General features: G+C 43.6%; 2 protein-coding genes across 5 annotated transcripts in view; one reads left to right on the forward strand and one right to left on the reverse strand.

Annotated features, from left to right (window-relative positions):
- Window positions 1-2,440: 2,440 nt before the first annotated feature.
- On the reverse strand, window positions 2,441-15,741 carry bloc1s2 (biogenesis of lysosomal organelles complex-1, subunit 2). The gene is made up of 5 exons (XM_046351731.1): window positions 15,534-15,741; window positions 4,520-4,627; window positions 4,170-4,289; window positions 3,943-4,047; window positions 2,441-3,081 (listed from the first exon to the last, which is right to left on the reverse strand). Exons 1-5 carry the CDS (start codon window positions 15,703-15,705, stop codon window positions 3,050-3,052), a joined length of 537 nt encoding a protein of 178 aa, XP_046207687.1. The 5' UTR covers window positions 15,706-15,741; the 3' UTR covers window positions 2,441-3,049.
- A 689-nt stretch (window positions 15,742-16,430) lies between these two features.
- usp24 (ubiquitin specific peptidase 24) overlaps window positions 16,431-26,643 on the forward strand; it is a 50,957-nt gene continuing 40,744 nt past the window's right edge. For all 4 annotated transcript variants that reach the window (XM_046352935.1, XM_046352936.1, XM_046352937.1 and 1 more), the window contains exons 1-6: window positions 16,431-16,873; window positions 21,128-21,296; window positions 21,454-21,521; window positions 23,607-23,750; window positions 23,876-23,998; window positions 24,104-24,139. In XM_046352935.1, coding sequence (XP_046208891.1) covers window positions 16,601-16,873; window positions 21,128-21,296; window positions 21,454-21,521; window positions 23,607-23,750; window positions 23,876-23,998; window positions 24,104-24,139 — 813 coding nt within the window. In that variant the 5' untranslated portion in view covers window positions 16,431-16,600. The remainder of the gene's footprint in view (window positions 16,874-21,127; window positions 21,297-21,453; window positions 21,522-23,606; window positions 23,751-23,875; window positions 23,999-24,103; window positions 24,140-26,643) is intronic.

The following is a 26,643-nucleotide window of genomic DNA, read 5'->3' on the forward strand; positions in this document are numbered from 1 at the left end:
GACTGGACGTTGGCTAGTAGTATACTCAGGAGCGGTGGGCGATGTACCCATCTACAGAGCCTGACCAGAAGACTGCTCAATCTGCCCCTTCTGCAGCGCCATTGTTTTGGGTTGCCTGCTGTGATCCGATCAATTGTCCTGGGTGGTGGACCAAACTTAGGATCCGCTTCGGAAAAGTTGCATTCCTGGTCGTAATGTTGGTAAGTTGGCGTTGCTCTTATATCCAATAGTTCCTCCCCGCTGTATGTAATGAGACTTAGGATTTCCTAGGGTAACAAGTAAGAAATAATACATAAAAAAAAAAAAAAATACTGCATAGTTTCCTAAGAACGCGAAGCGAGGCGGCCATCTCTGTCGGCAGTGAAGATAAGATTCCTCTGACCCCTCACCAGTCTCTCCCATAGGGACTCGGGTGCCTGTAGGTCTGGGAGACAGTGGGACCTGCATTGACCTGGTACCAGTTAGACATGGTGCCGAGAACAGAGACGTACCACACATCAAAGCAGAAAATTGAAAAACACATGCGCATGCACACTTCATGACTCCAACTGAGCTTTTCCAGAACCCCTCACTTACTCAACAGTGTGGTGTGGCATCCTGCCCTGCTATTGTAATTGGCCATCTTGATTGATGTTTGATATTTCTAAAATCATATTTCTCAAGGACTCTCTCAGGGACTTTTGTGGTCAGTACCAGTAAGAACAGTCTGTGCGTACGCATAATATGTTTATGTGCCAATACTGGCTAGTGTCCCATCTATCTTTCTATCCATCTAGAGCAGGGGTTTTCAAACCATTCCCTCGGGGACACCCAGCCGTTCCATGTTTTTTAAAACTTATCGACAGCTAGCACACCTGATCAACTTTAACTAATCATCAAGCCCTTGAATAGGTGAATCAGGTGAGCTGGTTAAGGGATACAACAAAATTGTGAAAGGTCTTGGGGTCCCAGAGGAGAGGTGGGAAAACCCCTGATCTAGAGTGTGTGATTGTCAGGCTTTGTTTCCGTCTTTCAGTGGATACACAGATTCATATAATAAATCAGAGTAAACTGTATTGGCACTTGCAGGGATGTCCTCAGGGAGCCTCCTGATAAGACTGTAGCAGGCCTCGATCACGCCTCGCTTTAAATAAGACTCTTTGGGCCTCTCCTGAGCGGTGCGGCGGTCTAAGGCACTGCATCGCAGTGCTTGTGGTGTCACTACAGACTGGGTTCAATCCCAGGCTGTGTCATATTTGGCCGTGAGCAGGAGACCCATGAGGTGGCGCACAATTGGCCCAGCATTGTCTAGGTTAGGGGAAGGTTTGGCCGCCCAGGATGGCCTTGTCCCATCGCGCTCGAGCAACTCCTTATGGCGGGTCGGCGCCTGCAAGCTGACTTTGTTTGCCAGTTGTACAATGGTTCCTCCAACACATTGGTGCGGCTGGCTTCCGGGTTAAGTGAGCAGTGTGTCAAGAAGTAGTGGGGCTTGGCAGGGTCGTGTTGTGGAGGACGCCTGGCTCTCGACCTTCGCCTCTCCCGAATCCGTACGGGAGTTGTAGCGATGGGACAAGACCAACTACCAATTGGGGAGAAAAATGGGTAAAAGTACAAACATAAAAATAAGAGACTCTTTCTTGAGCAATAAAGAGTCGGATGACAGGGTAAAGAAACCAGAGCCTCATTTAATTCTCCCTCCCTTGTCCCGTTCCCCTACGTATCGGATTTAACCCCCCATACGCAGCGTTACACTCATGATGCTGTCTCAGCGAGTCGACCGTCCTGTGGCGCTCAGACAACCTGAGTTCAAACAGAGTTGGTCATATATTGTACCCCCTGAAGATTGTAAGTTGCAGCAACAAATGAAAACACCATGTTGAAACATTTATCGACTAGGGGAGAGAGCGAGAGCGGGGTAAATAATGTTACATTATGAATAATGAGCTGGGCCTTCACTGGCCTAACGACAGAGACCTGCTTTAGATTAAGCCCCTACAAACAAACACACACACACAGACTCACAACCCCCATGCAGCCACTTGCATACACACAGGAGAGCAGTGCAGGAGGCCATATCGGCATCCACTCTGATAATCTATTGCCCCTGGCAATGATATCAGATTTGCTTTGCTCCAGGACAAAAGAGGGAGAGAAGGGGGAGAAAGACAGGGAGAATTGGGCCTGTAACCGAAAGTTCACTGGTTCAAATCCCTGAGATGACTAGGTGAAAAAATCTGTCAATGTGCATTTGAGCAAGGCTATTAACCCTAATTGCGCCTGTAAGTTGCTCTGGATATGAGAGGGTTTGTGGTTAGTTAGGGTGCAGAGGGGGTCTGTGTGTGTGTGGTTGGTTGGTTGGTTGGGGTCTGGGAGATCCACCCTAGTCTCACATACACAGCCTGCACTTCCTTATGAACATGGAGTACCGCTTCCATCTGCTGACCAAATGACAACACATCAGTTTCCTTCACAGATTTATTATCATTAGTTCATGTTTTTAGAAGATACATTGTGCACATGCTGCAATCAAACATGTATGTCAATGCTTTTAAGGGACATTAGTATACACAAGCAAAGAAGTATTATAAAGATCATAAAAAAGGTTTGAATTCAGTTCATGATGCCAGCAGAGGAAAACATTTAAAGAAGCTCCATCAATAGAAAAGTGAATTTGGTTGTCATCTTCTTAGCTGTGTACCTTCAAGGTTAGAAGGAGGTTGCTGATTCTAGGGTAGTGTGCACCAAGGTAGGGGTCAATTCACTAAATCCAGGAAGTAAATTGTCATAGTGACAGGACGACACAGAGCGGCCTGGAATGTTGCTAACAGGAATATGGACTCAAACTACCCAAAGCCCCATCGACAAGCAACTTTAATGATCCATATCCCTCCAACCAACCCCAGGCTACCTCATACCTCTCTATATAAGGCTGGTGTTGTAAAGATGTGGGTGTTGCTTCCTCAGATCAAAAGGGTTAACAGACGGGGAGAAGGAGGACCAGTACCCCCTCAGACTTCCTCCATCAACCCCTTTTCCTCCTTTCCATATAATCTTCTTCCATATTTACTCATCATCGCTTCTCCAGTTTCTTGAATTTGGCCTCTGCAGAGAGACAGACAGATTGACTGACTGTGCAGGAAGGTTAGTTAGTCTCTCACACACACACACACACACACACTTAGGAGTAGTGTCCAAGGGAAGTTCATTTTTAGCTGTTCATTTGGGACAGTGTGCTAGCGCTCTCTGCTGGAGCTCAGGGTGTAGAGGTGAACTTAAACAGCAGAGGGCACCATAAGGCTGTTGCTAATATTCAAGGGCCAGTGCATTTTTAATATGACACTATGAGGTCGAAATAACACAGCCTGTTCAGGTGGGATGGAGTTTTCGGCCCAGATCATGACGTTACAATCTGATCTGATTATAAAAGACCAATAATCGTTCATCAAGGTAAGCGGGTGGACTCTAGATCATCCTATCAGCCAATCAGGGCTGTGTATGTGAATATCTTCAAACTTCTTTCCTAACGCCCACACGATCAGACTGAGCATTTCAATGGCCAAAAGAGGAACAGGGTAATAAATGATGCAAATATATATTTAGGAGTCGTTTAAATAAACAGTGATTTATTAGACATATTGTGATGATTAAAAAAACAACATTAAAAACACTGCATGGGGCTTTAATGTTGAGCTGAACACTGCAGCACAGCTATTCTTAGCACATCTGCTATTGAGACTGCTAGCAGATTCTAATAGAGAAGCCACAGTGAACGAGCTAACAGATATGTATTTCTATCTACCACTTCTCTCCCCCAGTCAGTCTGGTGAGGGTTAAGGTTACACACAAACTCAGTAGGCCCTTTTCCACTTACAGCCCTGGTATAAATATAGACTTGCAATATGAAGCTACGGTATGTGTTTCCACAGGCATGCTACACTGTCTCTGTGTGTGTTTCTGTCTTACCAAGCTTCTTGGAGTAGGTGTCCAGTTTATAAGCAGCCTGCTCCAGAGACGACACTTGTTCCTCAATCTGGTTTATCTGGTCTAGATAGGGCTGGAGGCTGGCGTCTGTAACACACAAAACAATATATTTTTCAGCTAAATTAAGGTAAACCCCCCCCCCCCCCCCCCGTCATTTTCATAAAGGGTCGCAAGCTTCCCCCTCACGTTTGAAAGGCTAATAAACATACACTTGAGGTTGAGGTCCTGCAGGTTCCTGCTGATATTAATGCTGATGTCTTTCATCTCCATGTACTTCAGACTGGTCAGCTTGTTCATATTCTCCAGCAGACGGTAGTCCTCACAGGTGCCTGGGAGAAGAGGGAAATGGGGGAGCATGAAACAGGAGATGACATTGTTGTTATGCTGAAGACATGACAGAGAGTGTAATAAAACTCAATATTTGGAAGGTGTTCTTAATGTTTTGTACACTCAGCATATACTAGTATGCAGCTGTATAGACATGTAGAGGGAGAGACAGAAGACAGTCAGTCAGAGACAGGCAGGGGAGACAGACATGCAGGAATACAGACAGGCACACCTGTGAGTTCTCCTTGTAGGAAGACCGCCATCTTATCGAACATGTCTGTACAGAGCTCATTGATGTCTGGTTCTACAGCCTCCTCTGCAGTCTCCACCCCACCGTCACCTACACACACAGCAGAGTTACACACCATTGACATGTTGTAGAAACATCCCATCATCCGTACTCTGGAGGATTCTGCTGACTCCTACCTCAGATGTAGGACCAATTTGTAAGTCGCTCTGGATAAGAGCGTCTGCTAAATGACTTAAATGTAAATGTAAATTTGCCAGTCCCTTGGCATGGTGCTGTGATAGTCGGCTTAGCTATTGCATTCTAATATAATAAAAAGGTACTCATGGCCGACTCCAGGCATAAGCAGTTTCTTAATAAACTCAAATTTTGTGCATAGATTTGTTTACATCCCTGTTGGTGAGCATTTTTCCTTTGCCCAGATAATTCGTCCACCTGACAGGTGTGGCATATCAAGAAGCTAATTAAACATGATCATTACAGAGGTGCACCTTGTGCTGGGGACAATATACAGTAAGGCCACTAAAATTAGCAGTTTTGTCATACAACACAATGCCACAGATGTCTCAAGTTGAGGGAGCGTGTAATTGGCATGCTGACTGCAGGAATTTCCACCAGAGCTGTTGCCAGATAATTGTATGTTAATTTCTCTACCATAAGCTGCCTCCAACGACATTTTAGAAAATTTGGCAGTACGTCCAACCGGCCTCACAACTGCAGACCACATGTAACCATGCCAGCCCAGGACCTCCATATCCGGCTTCTTCACCTGCGGGATTATCTGAGACCAACCACCCGGACAGCTGATGAAATTTAGGAGTATTTATGTCTGTAATAAAGCTCTTGTTGGGAAAACTCATTCCGATTGGCTGGGCCTGGCTCCGCAGTGGCCCACCCAGGGCTGCCCCCCTGCCCAGTCATGTCAAATCCATAGATTAAGGCTTATTTATTTATTATTTCAATTGACTGATTTACTTATATGAACTGTAACTCTGTAAACTTTTTGAAATTGTTGCATGTTGCGTTTATTTTTGTTCAGTATATACTCATAAATATATATATAAAAAAGTATGTGGACATCCCTACAAATGAGTGGATTCAGCTATTGGAGGTGTACCTGTGGATGTACACTGCTCAAAAAAATGAAGGGAACACTAAAATAACACATCCTAGATCTGAATGAATGAAATATTCTTATTAAATACTTTTTTCTTTACATAGTTGAATGTGCCGACAACAAAATCACACAAAAATGATCGATGGAAATCAAATTTATCACCCCATGGAGGTCTGGATTTGGAGTCACACTCAAAATTAAAGTGGAAAACCACACTACAGGCTGATCCAACTTTGATGTAATGTCCTTAAAACAAGTCAAAATGAGGCTCAGTAGCGTGTGTGGCCTCCACGTGCCTGTTTGACCTCCCTACAACGCCTGGGCGTGCTCCTGATGGTCTCCTGAGGGATCTCCTCCCAGACCTGGACTAAAGCATCCGCCAACTCCTGGACAGTCTGTGGTGCAACGTGGCGTTGGTGGATGGAGCGAGACATGATGTCCCAGATGTGCTCAATTGGATTCAGGTCTGGGGAACGGGCGGGCCAGTCCATAGCATTAATGACTTCCTCTTGCAGGAACTGCTGACACACTCCAGCCACATGAGGTCTAGCATTGTCTTGCATTAGGAGGAACCCAGGGCCAACCGCACCAGCATATGTTCTCACAAGGGGTCTGAGGATCTCATCTTGGTACCTAATGGCAGTCAGGCTACCTCTGGCAAGCACATGGAGGGCTGTGCGGCCCTCCAAAGAAATGCCACCCCACACCATGACTGACCCACCGCCAAACCGGTCATGCTGGAGGGTGTTGCAGGCAGCAGAACATTCTCCACGGCATCTCCAGACTGTCACGTCTGTCACGTGCTCAGTGTGAACCTGCTTTCATCTGTGAAGAGCACAGGGCGCCAGTGGCGAATTTGCCAATCTTGGTGTTCTCTGGCAAATGCCAAACGTCCTGCACGGTGTAGGGCTGTAAGCACAACCCCCACCTGTGGACGTCGGGCCCCCATACCACCCTCATGGAGTCCGTTTCTGACCGTTTGAGCAGACACATGCACATTTGTGGCCTGCTGGAGGTAATTTTGCAGGGCTCTGGCAGTGCTCCTCCTGGTCCTCCTAGCACAAAGGCGCAGGTAGCGGTCCTGCTGCTGGGTTGTTGCCCTCCTCCGGCCTCCTCCATGTCTCCTGATGTACTGGCCTGTCTCCTGGTAGCGCCTCCATGCTCTGGACACTACGCTGACAGACACAGCAAACCTTCTTGCCACAGCTCGCATTGATGTGCCATCCTGGATGAGCTGCACTACCTGAGCCACTTGTGTGGGTTGTAGACTCCGTCTCATGCTACCACTAGAGTGAAAGCACCGCCAGCATTCAAAAGTGACCAAAACATCAGCCAGGAAGCATAGGAACTGAGAAGTGGCCTGTGGTCACCACCTGCAGAACCACTCCTTTATTGGGGGTGTCTTGCTAATTGCCTATAATTTCCACCTGTTGTCTATTCCATTTGCACACCAGCATGTGAAATTGATCGTCAATCAGTGTTGCTTCCTAAGTGGACAGTTTGATTTCACAGAAGTGTGATTGACTTGGAGTTACATTGTGTTGTTTAAGTGTTCCCTTTATTTTTTTGAGCAGTGTATTTCAAGGCCTACCTTCAAACTCAGGTCCTCTTTGCTTGACATGATGGAAAAATCAAAAGCAATCAGCAAAGACATCAGAAAATAAATTGTGGTCCTTCACAAGTCTGGTCCATCCTTGGGAGCAATTTCCAAATGCCTGAAGGTACCATGTTCATCTATACAAACAATAGTACAGAAATATAAACACCATGGAACCATGCAGCCATCATACCGCTCAGGAAGGAGACACATGCTGTCTCCTAAAGATGAATGTCCTTTGGTGAGAAAAGTGCAAAGCAATCCAAGAACAAAGGCAAAATACATTGTGAAGATGCTGGAGGAAACAGGTACAAAAGGATCTATATCCACAGTAAAACAAGTCCTATATCGACATAACCTGAAAGGCCGCTCAGTAAAGAAGAAACCACTGCTCCAAAAGCGCCATAAAAAGTCAGACTACGGTTTAACTGCACACGAGGACAAAGAAATGTCCTCTAGTCTGATGAAACAAAAACAGAACTGTTCGGCCGTAATGACCATCGTTATGTTTGGAGGACAAAGGGGATGCTTGCAAGCCGAAGAACACCATCTCAACCGTGAAGCATGGGGGTGGCAGCATCAGGCTGTGGGGGTGCTTTGCTGCGGGAGGGGCTGGTGCACTTTACAAAATAGATGGCATGATGAGGAAAGAATTCTGTGGATATATTGAAGCGACATCTCAAGACATCAGTCAGTTGAAGCTTGGTCGCAAATGAGTCTTCCAAATGGACAATGACCCCAAGCATACTTCTAAAGTTGTGGCAAAATGGCTTAAGGAAAACAAAGTCAAGGTATTGGAGTGGCCATCATAAATCCCTGACCTCAATCCTATAGAACATTTGTGGGCAGAACTGAAAAAGTGTGTGCGAGCAAGGAGGCCTACAAACCTGACTCAGTTACACCAGCTCTGTCAGGAGGGATGGGCCAAAATTCACCAAACTTGTGGGAAGCTTGTGGAAGGCTACCCGAAATGTTTGACCCAAGTTAAACAATTTAAAAGGCAATGCTACCAAATGCTAATTGAGTGCATGTAAACTTCTGACCCACTGGGAATGTGATAAAAGAAATAAAAGCTGAAATAAATCACTCTGCTACTTTTCTGACATTTCACATTCTTAAAATAAAGTGGTGATTCTAACTGTCCTAAGACATGGAATTTTTACTAGGATTAAAATGTCAGTAATTGTGAAAAAACTGAGTTTAAATGTATTTTGCAAAGGTGTATGTAAACTTCTGACTTCAACTGTATAAGTCTCCAACTTCAGCGATTTTTGCAAATTGTTCCAGTCATTGGCAGCAGAGAACTGGAAGGAAAGGCGGCCAAAGGGGGTGTTGGCTTTGGGGATGACCAGTGAGATATACCTGCTGGAGCTTTACTATGGTGACCAGTGAGCTGCGTTAAGGCGGAGCTTTACCTAGCAGACGAATATGTAGCGAAGGCCAGCCGACGAGAGCATACAGGTCGCAGTGGTGGGTAGTTCTGGGGCTTCGGTGACAAAACAGATGGCACTGTGATAACTGGATGCAGTTTGCTGAGTAGATTGTTGGAGGCTATTTTGTAAATGACGTCGAAGTCAAGGACTGGTAGCAGAGTCAATTTTATGAGGGTATTTTTTGCAGCGTGAGTGAAGGAGACTTTGTTGCGAAACAGGAAGACAATTCTATATTTAATTTTGGATTGGAGATGTTTAATATCAGTTTGGAAAGAGAGTTTACAGTCTAGCCAGACACCTAGGTATTTGTTGTTGTCCACATATTCTAAGTCAAAATCGTCCAGAGTAGTGATGCTAGTCGGGTGGGCAGGTGCGGGCAGCGGTCGGTTGAAGAGCATGCATTTAGTTTTACTTGCATTGAAGAGCAGTTGGAGGCCACGGAAGGAGTGTTGTATGGCATTGAAACTCGTTTGGAGTTAGTGTCCAAAAAAGGGCCAGATGTATACAGAATGGTGTCGTCTGGGTAGAGGTGGATCAAGAAATCACCCGCAGCAAGAGTGTCATCATTGATATATACAGAGAAAAGAGTCGGCCCGAGAAGTATACCCTGTGGTACCCCCATAGACTGCCAGAGGTCTGGACAACAGGCCCTCCTATTTGACACACTTACTGAGAAGTAGTTAGTGAAACAGGCAAGGCAGTCAGAGAAACCAAGGTTGTTTACCTTTAAATAACTAGTTAAAAACAAATGATTATTTTCAATGACGGCCTAGGAACAGTGGGTTAACTGCCTTGTTCAGGGACAGAACACAATATTTTTACCTAGTCAGCTCGGGGATTGGATCTTGCAACCTTTTGGTTACTAGTCCAACGCTCTAACCACTAGGCTACCTGCCGCCCCAGTGGTGATTGACAGAGTCGAAATCCTTAACCAGGTCGATGAAGACGGCTGCACAGTACTGTCTTTTATCGAAGGCGGTTATTATATTGTTTAGTACCTTGAGCGTGGCTGAGGTGCACCCGTGACCAGCTCGGAAACCCGATTGCACAGTGGAGAAGGTACGATGGGATTTGAAAATGGTCAGTGATCTGTTTGTTAACGTGGCTTTCGAAATACTTTAGAAAAGGCAGGGCAGGATGGATATAGGGCTGTAACAGTTTGGGTATAGAGTATCACCCCCTTTGAAGAGGGGGATGACCGTGGCAGCTTTCCAATCTTTAGGAATCTCGGACGATACGAAAGAGAGGTTGAACAGACTAGTAATAGGGGTTCGCGACAATGGCGGCAGATCATTTTAGAAAGTGGGTCCAGATTGTCTAGCTCAGCTGATTTGTACAGGTCCAGGATTTGCAGCTCTTTCAGAACATCAGTTATCTGGATTTGTATAAAGGAGAAGCTGGGGTGGCTTGGGCAAGTATCTGCGGGGGGTACGGAGCTGTTAGCCGGGGTAGCCAGGAGCCGTAGATAAATGCTTATTGAAATTCTCAATTATAGTGGATTTATCGGTGGTGACAGTGTTTCCTAGCCTCAGTGCAGTGGGCAGCTGGGAGGTGCTCTTATTCTCCATGGACTTCACAGTGTCCCACAACCTTTTAGAGTTAGAGCTACAGGGTGCAAATTTCAATTTGGAAAAGCTAGCCTTTGCTTTCCTGTGTGTATTGGTTCCTACTTCCCTGAAAAGTTGCATATCGCATGGACAATTCGATGCTAGTGCAGTATGCCACACAATGATTTTGTGCTGGTCGAGGGCAAGCCCGGTCTGGAGTGAACCAAGGGCTATATCGGTTAATATATGCCATTTAGCAGACGCTTTTATCCAAAGCGACTTACAGTCATGTGTGCATACATTCTACGTATGGGTGGTCCCGGGAATCGAACCCACTACCCTGGCGTTACAAGCGCCATGCTCTACCAACTGAGCTACAGAAGGACCGGTTCTTAGCTCTACATTTTTTGAAAGGGGCATGCTTATTTAAGATGGTGAGGAAATTACTTTTAAAGAACCACCATGGAATCATGTAGTAACCAAAAAGAAAGAGAAAAAAAGTGTTAAATCAAAATATATTTTATATTTGAGATTCTTCAAAGTAGCCTCCCTTTGCCTTGATGACAGCTTTGCACACTCTTGGCAATCGCTCAATCAGCTTCATGAAGTAGTCACCTGAAATGCATTCCAATTAACAGGTGTGCCTTGTTAAAAGTGAATGTGGAATTTCCTTCTTAATGTGTTCGAGCCAATCAGTTGTGTTGTGACAAGGTAGGGGTGGTGTACAGAAGATAACCTTATTTGGTAAAAGACCACATCCATATTATGGCAAGAACAGCTCAAATAAGCAAAGTGAATCGACAGTCCATTTCTTTAAGACAGGAAGGTCAGTCAATATTGAACATTTCAAGAACTTTGAAAGCTTCAAGTGCAGTCTCAAAAACCATCAAGCGAATGACGAAACTGGCTCTCGTGAGACCCAGAGTTACCTCTGCTGTAGAGGATAAGTTAATTAGTTACCAGCCTCAGAAACTGCAGCCCAAATAAATGCGTCAGAGTTCAAGTAACAGACATCTCAACATCAATTGTTCAGAGAAGACTGTGTGTATCAGGCCTTCATGGTTGAATTGCTGCAAAGAAACTAGAGGTCGACCGAATATGATTTTTCAATGTCGATTCCGATTATTTAAGGAACAAAAAAAGCCAATACCGATTAATCGGACAATTTTTTTAACATGCATTTGTAATAATGACAATTACAACAATACTGAATGAACATTTATTTTAACTTAATATAATACATCAATAACAAATTTAGCCTCAAATAAATAATGAAACATGTTCAATTTGGTTTAAATAGTTTTTTCATTAAGTGTTGGAGAAGAAAGTAAAAGTGCAATATGTGCCATGTAAAAAGCTAACGTTTAAGTTCCTTGCTCAGAACATAACATTTGAAAGCTGGTGGTTCCTTTTAACATGAGTCTTGAATATTCCCATGTAAGACGTTTTAGGTTGTAGTTATTATAGGAATTATAGAATTATTTCTCTCTATACTATTTGTATTTCATATACCTTTGACTATTGGATGTTCTTATAGGCACTTTAGTATTGCCAGTGTAACAGTATAGCTTCCGTCCCTCTCCTCGCCCCTACCTGGGCTCGAACCAGGAACACATCGACAACAGCCACCCTCGAAGCATCGTTACTCATCGCTCCACAAAATCCGCAGCCCTTGCTGGGCAAGGGGAACAACTACTCCAAGTCTCAGAGCAAGTGATGTTTGAAAAGCTATTAGCGCGCACCCCGCTAACTAGCTAGCCATTTCACATTGGTTACACCAGCCTAATCTCGGGAGTTGATAGGCTTGAAGTCATAAACAGCGCAATGCTTGAAGCATTGCGAATAGCTGCTGGCAAAATGCACGAAAGTGCTGTTTGAATGAATGCTTACGAGCCTGCTGCTGCCTAACATCACTCAAGTCAGACTGCTCTATCAAATCATAGACTTAATTATAACAATGACACACAGAAATAAGAGCCTTAGGTCATTAATATGGTCAAATCCGTAAACTATAATTTCGAAAACAAAACATTTATTCTTTCAGGGAAATACGGAACCGTTCTATATTTTATCCAACAGGTGGCATCCCTAAGTCTAAATATTGCTGTTACATTGCACAACCTTCAATGTTGTCATAATTACATAAAATTCTGGCAAATGAGTTCGCAACGAGCCAGGCGGCCCAAACTGTTGCATATACCCTGACTCTGCATGCAATGAACGCAAGAGAAGTGACAATTTCACCTGGTTAATATTGCCTGCTAATCTGGATTTCTTTTAGCTAAATTTGAAGGTTTAAACATATATACTTCTGTGTATTGATTTTAAGAAAGGCATTGATGTTTATGGTTAGGTACAGTCGTGCAACGATTGTGCTTTTTTCGCAAGTGTGCTTTTGTTAAATCATCCCGTTTGGCGAAGTTGGCTGTCTTTTTTAGGAAGAAATAGTCTTCACACAGTTCGCAACGAGCCAGGCGGCCCAAAGTGCTGCATATACCCCGACTCTGTTGCACAGAACGCAAGAGAAGTGACACAATTTCTCTAGTTAAAAGAAATTCATGTTAGCAGGCAATATTAACTAAATATGCAGGTTTAAAAATATATACTTGCGTATTGATTTTAAGAAAGACATTGATGTTTATGGTTAGGTACACGTTGGAGCAACAAGTCCTTTCTCGCAAATGCGCACCACATCGATTATTTGCAACGCAGGCCACGCTACATAAACAAGTAATATAATCAACCATGTGTAGTTATAACTAGTGATTATGATTGATTGATTGTTTTTTGTAAGATAAGTTTAATGCTAGCTAGCAACTTACCTGGCTTCTTACTGTATTCGCGTAACAGGCAGGCTCCCCGTGGAGTGCAATGAGAGGCAGGTGGTTAGAGCGTTGGACTAGTTCACAGTAAGGTTACAAGATTGAATCCCCGAGCTGACAAGGTAAAAATCTGTCGTTCTGCCCGAGCAAGGCAGTTAACCCACCGTCCCTAGGTCGTCATTGAAAATAAGAATGTGTTCTTAAGTGACTTGCCTAGTTAAATAAAAGGTGAAATTCTTAATTTTTTTAAATAAAAAAATAAAATGTCAGCCAAATCGGTGTCCAAAAATACCGATTTCTGATTGTTATGAAAACTTGCAATCGGCCCTAATTAATCAACCATTTCGATTAATCAGTCGACCTCTAAAAGAAACCACTACTAAAGGACATAAATAAGAAGAGACTTGCTTGCGCCAAGAAACACGAGCAATGGACATTAGACAGGTGGAAATGTGTCCTTTGGTCTGATGAGTCTTATATTTTTGGTTACAACCGCTGTGTTTTTGTGAGACGCAGAGTAGGTGAACAGATGATCTCTGCATGTGTGGTTCCAACAGTGAAGCATGGAGGAGGAGGTGTGATGGTGCTTTGCTGGTGACACAGTCTGTGATTTATTTAGAATTCAATGCACATTTAACCAGCATTCTGCAGTGATACGCCATCACAGCATTCTGCAGTGATACGCCATCACAGCATTCTGCAGTGATACGCCATCACAGCATTCTGCAGTGATACGCCATCACAGCATTCTGCAGTGATACGCCATCACAGCATTCTGCAGTGATACGCCATCACAGCATTCTGCAGTGATACGCCATCACAGCATTCTGCAGTGATACTCCATCACAGCATTCTGCAGTGATACTCCATCACAGCATTCTGCAGTGATACGCCATCACAGCATTCTGCAGTGATACGCCATCACAGCATTCTGCAGTGATACGCCATCACAGCATTCTGCAGTGATACGCCATCACAGCATTCTGCAGTGATACGCCATCACAGCATTCTGCAGTGATACGCCATCACAGCATTCTGCAGTGATACGCCATCACAGCATTCTGCAGTGATACGCCATCACAGCATTCTGCAGTGATACGCCATCACAGCATTCTGCAGTGATACGCCATCACAGCATTCTGCAGTGATACGCCATCACATCTGGTTTACGCTTAGTGGGACTGTCATTTATTTTTCAACAGCCATCAAGTGCTCAGCATATGTGGGAACTCCTTCCAGGTGAAGCTGGTTGAGAGAATGCCAAGAGTGTGCCAAGCTGTCATCAAGGCAAAAGGTGGATACTATGAAGACTCTAAAACAGACTTGTTTAACACTTTTTTGGTTACCACATGACTCCATGTGTTATTTCATAGTTTTGATGTCTTCACTATTATTCTACAATGTAGAAAATAGTCAAAATAAACCTTGAATGAGTAGGTGTGTCCAAACTTGACTGGTACTGTACACACACAAAAGTATGTGGACACCCCTTCCAATTAGCAGATTCACCTATTTCAGCCACATGTGTGCTGACACGTCTATAAAATCAAGGACACAGCCATGCAATCTCCATAAACACACATTGGCAGTGAAATGGCCCATACTGATGAGCTCAGGATGCCATCTTTCAGTCAGTTCATAAAATATCTGCTCTGCTAGAGCTGCCCTGGTCAACTGTAAGTGCTGTTATAGTGAAGTTAAAACATCTAGGAGCAACAACGGCTCAGCCACGAAGTGGTAGGCAACACAAGCTCACAGAACGGGATGACCGAGTGCTGAAGCGCATAGAAATCGTCTGTCCTCGGGTTGCAACGTTTGCTTAATGGAAGCTAGCCCCCACAGCAATGTTCCAACATCTAGTGGAAAGCTTTCCCAGAAGAGTGGAGGCTGTTACAGCAGCAAAGGGGGGGACCAACTCCATATTAATGCCCATGATTTTGGAATGAGCTGTTCAACGAGCAGGTGTCGACATACGTTTGGTCATGTAGTGTATATATTAACTCAGTTGGGGTCTCAACTTAATGTTTAGAGTTAGAATACACAAGGTGCAAGTTCAACATGTGGTTGTTACATCAGCAGTTTCTCTCTTGTTTTGTCAGTCAGACAGTCACTCAATTAGCCATGTCAGCTAACAATTTTTAGATTGCTATGTTAGTCTAGTCAGTTATCATGGACAAATACCGCCCAGGGGCACTAATCTCCATGGGACCCCCATTGATTTTGAGAGTCACTCTCACTCAGATACTATATAATTAACATGGCATCATGTTTTAGGGTCCCCAAGAGGCTAGAGCCGGTCCTTAAGGTACTAACACCAGTCTCATAGCAGAAGATGGCCAGAGTAAACAACAAATTGTTCATCTTCTTGCTCTCAATAACTAAAATAGCGCATCAATTTGCAGCAAGGGCGTCTCCATTGGCCCATTTGTGTTTGTCGACCTGCTACGGTTAGCTGGAATTGGAAGCTAGCAAGCACCACTCACTGCTGCTGGTAGGCTTCTTGGGCGCCGCGGGCACAACCTGGCCGTCAGCAGCAGTCTCGCCAGGCTCTCCCCGGGGTTCGGAGCTCCCTCCCAGGCTGAGAACGGTAGGATGGACAGGGGGTACTCTGGAGATGCTATCCATCGCAGCAGCCTCCTCTCCCGTGGCCGCCATTTTGCCTTTCCGCCAGTCACATGATGGAGTTTCACGTGACATTTATTGTTATCTCTACCTTTTTGCCCTTTGTGCTGTTGTCTGTGGCCAATAATGTTTGTACCATGTTGTTGTCATGTTGTGTTTTCATGTGTTGCAGCTATGCTATGTTGTTGTCTTAGGTCCCTCTTTATATAGTGTTGTGGTGTCTCTCTTGTCATGATGTGTGTTTTGTCCTATATTTTTAATACATTTTGTCATGTTTAATCCCAGCCCCGTCCCCGCAGAAGGCCTTTTGCCTTTTGGTAGGCCGTCATTGTAAATACGAATTTGTTCTTAACTGACTTAAATAAATGTTCGATATTTTTTTATTTAAATAAAAGGTTCAATAAAATTATAAAAATGAATTATTCCCCCTCTTCTGAATTCGAGCTACACCTTGACAGGTGCGTGTTACGTCGTGTGGTTGTCACCACTAACCATCTTCACACAAACAATAACACAATTAATTTATCTTTTTCCTATTCATATTGATTGATAGTTTTATATTTATATTGTTTTGTCATTGTTCGAGTGTATATTGTTTTGTTTTGTCATTGTTCGAGTGTAGTGAGGTCGAGTGTTTTGTCTAGTCGTGTTGCATTATGAACACTTCGAATCAGTGTGAAACATAATGTTAGTGTTTGCAGAGCTAACTAGTCAGCCTAATGTTAGAGGTTTTGGGGTAAAATAAAGGGGATCCTCAGTCCTCTCTTCGGTTCAGATGGGTGGGTCAGGGTGCTGACGTTCTACGCAGGAAGTATCCAGTGAACCATCGTGACAGCCTGCGTGATTGTAAACATGGCGCCGTGCACCGCTACAGGGCTGTGCTGTTTTACATCCCGTTTGTAGCTAGCCTGAGACACAAAACTTAACCATGGAGACAGAAGAGGAACAACATATGACAACTCTCCTCTGCATGGGTTTCCCAGATGCAGTGGCGATACGCAAGGCGCTACGCCTGGCGAAGAACGACATCAACGAGGCTGTTGCGCTCCTGACCAACGAAAGCCCCGGTCTTGGGTATGGATATGAGCCGATGGAGAGTGGCCCTGCCCCAGGCCCGAGTGGAGACGGGGAGTCCAGTGGGCGGACCGGGACTGGAGGGTTCGACCCACCTCCCGCATACCACGATGTGGTGGAGAGCGAGGTAAGGGTGAAGAAGGATAGTAACGTTAGTTCGCTGGCTTCGTAAGCTAGAACACAAGTTAGCTAACGTCGTTAGCGCTATAAAATCTATCGATGATGATGGCTAGGTAGCCAGACAGGGCTCGCCCTACAATACTGCATAGCGCCTGACTGGCAACATATAGAGGGAATCCGCGGCATGCATAACTCAATCTACAGTTGGCTAACGTTAGCTCCATCTCGGTCTGCATCAATTCGACATTCGGCTAGTTGAGTTGTAAATACAGCACTAGATACTTTCATCATCAGTATTGAAATTGGGTGCGCACTAGCCAACATCCGATTCAGAATGTAGCTGTTGCTTGACAGCTAGCTAGCTAGGTAGTTAGTTAGTTAGTTAGTTAGTTATGGGGAATGCGCGAATCTCTAACGTTACATGGGCAAACGTGCTAACCAACTAACTAGTGTTTGCAATCGTTATTAATAAAGCCGGTTTGCAGAGTGAATGTGGTGATATTAAGATCTTCGCATTCATTATCTTGGGGAAATGCACATCTGTATGCAGTTTAGCGTAATGGAGCTATTGATGATGCCCGAGAAGCCGGTGTTTGTTGGATATTGGCACCGGTGTTGTTAGGCCGAAGTCGACAGGGAGCCTCGCGGTTAAGCGCGTTGGGCCAGTAACCGAAAGGTCACTGGTTGGAATCCCTGATCCCACTCCGTGAATAATCCGTCGATGAGCAAGGCACTTAACCCTAATTGCTCATGTATGGGCTCTGAATAAGGGCGTCTGTTAAATGACTAAAATGTACACATGTAGCTAGTCAACGTTAGCTACGCGAACTAAAGCTGGCTACAACTAGGTACATTAGAGAAGCTGAGATTTCGCAATCGCCCGTGAACCTGATGTGGCAATCTTGTGTTTTAAATATTGTCTAATAAAAAAAGTGATTTAAATTGTTCATAGTCCAGTGACAACGTGATGTCTAACTACATGATGTCTCCAGCATTCAGCATCTGCAAGCTGGCTAGAGAGCATCAAGTTGGGGCCGGACAAAACCGTTTTGGTGATTTGGGTATCCTCAAAATAACTCAATCGCACACATTTTTGGTCTCATTCATCAAGTTTTACCTGATTAAGTAAAATACCATTGGATATTTTATGTTGAAAGATCAGTTTATATTCCTAATACTTAAATTGAAACTACTGCTGTTGCTGCTTCCTGTTAAGACATAATGATTAATAATAGTCCAATGTCAAAACAGTTTTAAAGTGTCCGAATCAATCATAGTTTGTGATATATTGAAAACCTAAACATTAAATGTACTATCTACATATACATGTGCAACAATAGTAATCATATGTATTTTTTTTAAGGAGCTACTTATTAACTGCACAAGCTCCAAAACCCTGTCGTTTTGTCAAGTGGCAATACATCACTCATCGTATGTGCTGTTTAAACTACCACAACTCTAAAACCACATGGAACTGGATAGGCTGTATTTTTACTTCACTGGTTAGAGGACAACATCCAGGACAGTCAGCTACATTTTGGAATGTTGCATTTTGATAAGGGGGTCAGAAACCTGGCAATGTGGTGCCAGGACGGCAACCTCTCCCTCAACTTCAGCAAGACAAAGGAGCTGACCGTGGACTACAGGAAACAGAGGGCCGAGCACGCCCCCCATTCACATCGACGGGGCTGTAGTGAAGGGGTCGAGAGCTTCAAGTTCCTCAGTGTCCACATCACTAAGGATCTATCATGATCCACACACACCAACACAGTCTTGATGACCATGCCTCTTTCCCCCTCAGGAGGCTGAAAATATTTGGCAAGGGCCCTCAGATCCTTTTTAAAAATGTTTTTAATTTTTATTTTATTTTTACAACTGCACCATTGAGAGCATCTTGGCTGGCTGCATCACCGCTTGGTATGGCAAGCAACTGCTTAGCATTCGATCGTACGGTGTATCTCTCTAGTCTAGCGGTTAGGGTACCATCTCTATTCTCTACACACAGCAGATTATGCCCGCTGTCTTCATTGCAATGCGAAACTGTGTGCATGGTGACGTTGATCACCAGGGTGTGGGCATGTGTGTGTGTCTCTGACACCCGGGTTGCATTCATTAGGTCACAGCATTGCGAAATGTTTTCAAATGTACCCCATTTTCCAGGAACCGTCTGCATCAAAAGCAGCCCTGTTTTGTTTCTATATTTAAAACATTTCTTTCAGGTTACATATTCAAATGGTTCACATTCAGACTATTACGCCAGACAAATCCCTCCGTCCCACTCTTTCTCCTCCATCTCCCTCTCCAGCTTGTTTTTGCGTCTCTGCTGTCTGCTGTTAGGAGGCATGTCACGGGTCTGTGGCCCTGCATTCTCATCCTAAATTTAGCTCCACACACAAACATCCCTACATTCTCATATGGTTACCTAGCTGCCCTGCGCAACATACATACATGCGTACATAAACACAGCAGCACACACACTCAATAAAAACACTCATACCAGAAAGACATAGACACACTAACAAACACACCACACCCCATCCTCCTGAGAGAAGCCCAGAGCTCCAGTCTTCCCCTTAGCTTCTCCTCAGGCAGGAAAACAGTACTAGTACTGTTATTGTTACTGTGTTAATAATGCTGAGAGGAAACTGTGACAACTGCCTATTGGTTCAGCAGTAGCTAGTTAGAAACCTCCCCAGGTAGTATCTATTAACCCAGATTATTCTATTTCTACACTAAAACTTATTTCTAATGAGATTCTCCTATACACATGCTTTGTAGTCCTGGAGTCATCTCAATCTAGGATCCTGACCCCAGTTGTTTGTTAAAAGACAGGTCAACAGATCATGCTGTCTGGGTCTCTGATTGGACTGTGCTGTTCTGGGGAGCACCTACCTAGATCTAGAGCTCATCTCTTCCCAATTCTTTCTATGAAGGAAGATGGCTGAAACCTCCCTCCCCCTTCATCCTTCCATCGATCATATATTGGTATGCTGTACTGAAAGGTCAGAGGGGTTATTGAACACACCCACCTCAGCCTGTTGTGTTGTGTTCAAGACCACCAAAGTGAGACCGATTTTTATTATAGACCGGAGCAAATCGAGTCTTAGTCAAGAACCAAGACCGGGAGGGGGGCGAGTCAAGACCGAGATCAGAAAAATGAAGTCCAATTCAAGACCATGATTTTAACTGTATCAAATAACCACCATAATGAGTTCAAAATGTCCAGTATTTATGTTTATATTTCAGAAGAACATATTGATTCTTTAGACAGTCGGAATGGTGAGAGAATGCGTGCTAATGGCAGAGAACCACTACAGATGATCACTAACCCAAGCTGGTCGATAATAGATAAAGACAATATGTTCCAACTTCCCCGTCTCCCCAAATAATTGTGAGCGCACAACTCTCAAACATTTGCCGCATTCATGCAGGCGAATCAAAGGACATTCTGTCGAGCGTGACAGTTTGAGGATATTTTTCAATGAAAGTAAAGGACAGTAATGTTACGAGTAAAGTAGGAAGCCCGGGATTCAATAGGCGATTAGATGTTAATGTGTCATGAAAGGAGGGTGGTTGTTTGGCCTGACCAAGCAGTTTTATATGCTGAGTCTGACTGAGTTTCTTACTCTGCTGGTCTCGAAGAAGTTACAAGTCCTCAATGTCAGAGACGGAATAAAGACCAATTCATTTTTTTACACACACACACACACACACACACACACACACACACACACACACACACACACACACACACACACACACACACACACACACACACACACACACACACACACACACACACACACACACACACACACACACACACACACACACACACACACACACACACACACACACACACACACACACACACACAGTGGGGCAAAAAAGTATTTAGTCAGCCAATAATTGTGCAAGTTCTCCCACTTAAAAATATGAGAGGACTGTAATTTTACATCATAGATACACTTCAACTATGACAGACAAAATGAGGGAAAAAAATCCTGAAAATCACATTGTAGGATGTTTAATGAATTTATTTGCAAATTATGGTGAAAAATAAGTGTACCTATGATGAAAATTACAGGCCTCATCTTTTTAAGTGGGAGAACTTGCACAATTGGTGGCTGACTAAATACCTTTTTTGTGTGTGTATTTGAAAAAAAAAATGTTATCCGAAACCTAGACAAGACCAGGACTCTCAAGACCAGTCTAGAGTACTACAACACTGGTAGAACTATAAAATGTTTGTGTGTTTCAGAGGAGTAATGATGAGAATGGGAATTGTTCAGGCAGCAGTATGGAGTTCCCCACCACTAACCTGTATGAACTGGAGAACAGAGTGTTCACTGACCACTGGTCAATCCCCTACAAGAGGGAGGAGTCACTGGGCAAATGTCTGATTGCAGCCACCTGCCTTGCCAAACACGGTAAGAGAGAGCCATTAAGTGGGTGGGGTGGGTTTGTTGTTGTGGGTTTTGTGACTTGTAACTGTTGGATGCTTTTCACGCATTATTTTACACCCAGTTGTCAATCAATAACTACAGACTTTCTCACTTTCTTTCTCTCACTCTGTCTCTCTCTCAGGTCTGGCGGATGCGGATGAAAACTGTAAGCAGTTTATGGACAGGTGTATGCACGAGGCCTTTAAAAAGGTGAGTTGTGTGTATGCATGTGAATGAAGCCTTTAAGTGTGTGTGTGGTAGAGGTCGACCGATTATGATTTTTCAATACCGATTTATTGGAGGACCATAAAAGCCGATACCGATTAATCTGACAATTTTTATTTTATTTTTATTTGTAATAATGACAATTACAACAATACTGAATGATCACTTATTTTAACTTTATATATAATAAATTTCGATTTAGCCTCAAGTAAAAAATGAAACATGTTCAATTTGGTTTAAATAATGCAAAAACAAAGTAAAAGTGCAATATGTTCCATGTAAAATATGTGCCATGTAAGAAACCTAACGTTTCAGTTCCTTGCTCAGAACATGAGAACATATGAAAGCTGGTGGTTCCTTTTAACATGAGTCTTCAATATTCCCAGGTAAGAAGTTTTAGGTTGAAGTTATTATAGGACTATTTCCCTCTTTTAACATTTGTATTTCATTAACTTTTGACTAATGGATGTTCTTATAGGCACTTTTGTATTGCCAGTGTAACAGTAAAGCTTCTGTCCCTCACTTCGCTCCTCCCTGGGCTCGAACCAGCAACACAACGACAATTAGCGCGCGCTAACCAGCCAGCCATTTCACTTCGGTTACACCAGCCTCATCTCGGGAGTTGATAGGCTTGAAGTCATAAACAGCGCAATGCTTGAAGTCATAAACAGCGCAATGCTTGACGCACAACGAAGAGCTGTTGGCAAAACGCACGAAAGTGCTGTTTGAATGAATGTTTACGCGCCTGCTTCTGCCTACCACCGCTCAGTCAGATACTTGTATGCTCAGTCAGATTATATGCAACGCAGGACACGCTAGATAATATCTAGTAATATCATCAACCATGTGTAATTAACTAGTGATTATGATAAGTAGCAACGTACCTTGGCTTACTGCATTCGCATAACAGGCAGCCTCCTTGTGGAGTGCAATGAGAAAGAGGCAGGTCGTTATTGCGCTGCCCTCCAGGACACCTACACCACCCGATGTCACAGGAAGGCCATAAAGATCATCAAGGACAACAACCACCCGAGCCACTGCCTGTTCACCCCGCTATCATCCAGAAGGCGAGGTCAGTACAGGTGCATCAAAGCTGGGACCGAGAGACTGAAAAACAGCTTCTATCTCAAGGCCATCAGACTGTTAAACAGCCACCACTAACATTGAGTGGCTGCTGCCAACACACTGACTCAACTCCAGCCACTTTAATAATGGGAATTGATGGGAAATGATGTAAAATATATCACTAGCCACTTTAAACAATGCTACCTAATATAATGTTTACATACCCTACATTATTAATCTCATATGTATATGTATATACTGTACTCTATATCATCTACTGCATCTTTATGTAATACATGTATCACTAGCCACTTTAACTATGCCACTTTGTTTACATACTCATCTTATATGTATATACTGCACTCAATACCATCTGCTGTATCTTGCCTATGCCGCTCTGTACCATCACTCACTCATATATCTTTATGTACATATTCTTTATCCCCCTTACACTTGTGTCTATAAGGTAGTAGTTTTGGAATCGTTAGCTAGATTACTTGTTGGTTATTACTGCATTGTCGGAACTAGAAGCACAAGCAATTCGCTATACTCGCATTAACATCTGCTAACCATGTGTATGTGACAAATCAAATTTGATTTGATTGATTTGATTTGGACTAGTTACGGTTGCAAGATTGGATCACCCGAGCTGACAAGGTGAAAATCTGTTTTTCTGCCCCTGAACAAGGCAGTTAACCCACTGTTCCTAGGCCATCATTGAAAATAAGAACGTGTTCTTAACTGACTTGCCTAGTTAAATAAAGATTAAATAAAGGTGTACAATTTTTTTTTTTTTTTTTTACAGATTTCCGATTGTTATGAAAACTTGAAATCGGCCGACCTCTAGTGTGTGGGTGTGTGTGCATAACACTTATAAGTGAGCGACGTAGAACCTGTTTCAAAGCCAGTTTCCCTCGTCTTCAAGAAAGGAGACCTATTTGAACAGGACTGTTTGGAATATTAACACGTTCACTCACTCTGCTTGCTCTTCCCATCCCTTTCCAGCTCCTGACCAGTAGCGCGGTCCATAAGTGGGGTACAGAGATCCATGAGGGGATCTACAACATGTTGATGCTACTGGTGGAGCTGGTGGCTGAGAGAGTCAAACGGGACCCCATACCAGTTGGCGTGATGGGTGTACTGACTATTGTGGGTACACACACAGACCTCATGCATACAGTAAACGCACGCACGCACACACACACACACACCACGTCACATGGAATAGCATTCACACACCTCGCCCCTTTAAACCATTAGCTGTCTGTCTGTAGGCCTTCAACCCAGACAATGAGTACCACTTTAAGAACCGTATGAAGACGTGTCAGAGGAACTGGAGCGAGGTGTTTGGAGAGGAAGCCATGTTTGCTGTGTCACCTAGCAACAGCTACCAAAAGGTGAGGCTGTAATATGGGTGTGGCTCTAAAGCACAAGTATGAAATAAAAAACAGAGAAAATATATGTGTGACTGATCACGTGTGTGTGCCTTTTTGTTTCTACAGGAGCCTCATGGCTGGCTGGTAGATTTGGTCAATCGGGTAAGTCCTCCCACACACACCTACACACACCTCTGTGATAGTTCAGGGCAGTTTCATGGTAACAGAATTATGCTGAGAACTCATATTTTTCACTTTAAAATGTATACCAAAAACACCCCCACTGATTTCAAGGTTTAACAAACCATATATCTCCATGCACAATGACTACTTTTAAAGCCCCCCCCCCAGACATTGAAGTTAGGTTAAATTTAGGTTCTGAATGAAAGGTGAAAAAGTATTTTCCTTATGTTTAAGATACATATTTTCCAGGACGTTGAAAAGGCGTCTTTTTCCGGATGTTGAAAAACACGTATTATCCAGACATAGAAATCCAGTTCATTTTTGGTTCTGAATGAAAGTTGAAAATAAGTAATTTTATAGACATCTATTTTTGGGCGAAATCAAGGATGGACCGGACCAAAAACCAATGTCCGTGGATGTGGAAATCCAGGCCGGTCCTGACTGCACCAAAAAAGTCCAAAAGGCTTCGGCGTCAGACTACTTACTGGGGTGTAGCCTGAAATGTTATTTTCTGAATGCCCATTTATGTGGTAAGCCTACCGTGTGTAAAACACCCCAAAAAGACTTGCGGACATGGATGTAGCCTACAATGTCAGCCCTCAATGGATTTATATGAATCCCCATCCATGTGGTAGGCCCACTATTTCAGATCTGAATATCAGCTACCCAACTTTATCAGGAGTTCTTGGGAGCTTATTTTCAATGTGATTACACAGAGGGAAATGCAGAAGTATTTTATTTTTTCGCAATGAACAGCTTGTCAAGACTTCGCCACAGATTGCAGCCACTGGCCTATCTTGGATTTCGCCATCTATTGTTTTCTCAAGTTTTGTCATCTCCCATAAGTTGCGGCTGCGAATCCACCATAGATATAGTTAGAAAAAATAACAGACCTGCCAACATGCACGTATTTTGCGTACCAGCTATGTAGTTCTCTGTCCATGTACGAGATCCAAGTTAAAAGTACGCAGAAATAAATGGGCGCTGATTTTTTTATTTTTATTGTTGATGTACATTTTCATAAAAAGTGACTCTAACATCCCGATTCTCGAGCTGCAACACACAGACATGTACTGAGTTTATGTCAACGGACATGCAGATCAATACATCATTATTGGACGTAGCTACCCGTGTCTGCCCCTCCTGTTTGTTGTGATGCTGAGTTTGAAGACTGTCAGCTGTCCGTAAACACATGGACAAATCCCTTTTCGACTCCGTGTGTTGTGCAAAGGTAAACACTAATTATTTCAAGCTAACGTTAGCGAACATAAGATGGACATTCAGTGGGCTCTAAAGTTCCAGCAGTTCACTCGCATTTGCTAGTGAAAGAAATTAAATGCAAATACGAAAAATAACTGGTGGCATTTGTGCGATTGTGATATACATTTCATTTAATTCTGCTTCCCTTTAGTTGTATTTCCAGACTGTAACTGTAATTCTGATCCACGTTACAACAAGTAGAATCCAAAATAAATATAAACATCTTTGCATTAAATGGAGTGGGGAGTTTAGAAGAGTGAGCGATGAAGAATGGATGAGTGTCCGCTATTCGCTATAGAGGCAATGCTTCTAAAATACCGTTGCACTAGATTTGAGATTTGATCCATTTTGAAAATCTGAAATAATGTATGCGCTGTAAAGAAATTCAATAGGCACCTTTACGTAGGCTGAAACATAGCCAGTTTGCGGTCTGTGTTGATGCGATCATTTGTTTTTATGTTTTCAATGTTGATTTGGAACCCTGCCCAAAAAGTCAATACTTGTGAGCTGGCCCTGTTTGAGAGGTGACAAGCGTACCTCTACTATAGAGACTATACTTGGTGGCCAAGGCAAGTTGGATCTGAAGACCTTCTATGCAGATGTCAGAAACTTATTTTCTTCTGCGGTAGACTACATGTTGCTGAAATTTCCATTTGGAGATATTCTCCTCCAGCATGCAGTGGTCGCTGACATTGCCAACAGGCAGACTGCCTAGTTCTCATTCCTCAACTTTTAAATGGCACACTTTCCCTGTATTATTCCTGAGGGAGCCTCTGTTGATCTTGTGGAAGATGAGTTTAGACTCTCCGGCAACAACCTTTGAGCAGAGTCTGGTCAACATGCGCATGGATCAGGCCTGGAGAGAAATCGGCGCAATGAAAAGGGGGGGGCTGCCTGGTCTACTCCCACCTTTTGGCTGTGATGCTGGGCATATTGGTCACATTTCACCAACATCCCCAGCAATGCAGACTGCGAATGAATATTCAGTCTCGTTTCCAAGAACAAAACCCAGTGCAGAGCCTCCCTCAGTACAGACATGCTGAGTGCCCTCGTTACCAAGAAGGTATCTATGATTGCCAGAGGAACTGTTTTCCACAGAGAAGTCTATCCTGCTGTCTAAGGCAAAATCTGCTGACTACCAGGCAAATCTGTCTAGGAAATGATTTCCTGAACATTTTGAAGGTCTCCAGAAGATTTGATCTAACCCACTGTTTCCTATCATA

This window comes from Oncorhynchus gorbuscha, linkage group LG06 (genome assembly GCF_021184085.1).
Source record: "Oncorhynchus gorbuscha isolate QuinsamMale2020 ecotype Even-year linkage group LG06, OgorEven_v1.0, whole genome shotgun sequence".
In the NCBI taxonomy this organism is placed as follows: domain Eukaryota; kingdom Metazoa; phylum Chordata; class Actinopteri; order Salmoniformes; family Salmonidae; genus Oncorhynchus; species Oncorhynchus gorbuscha.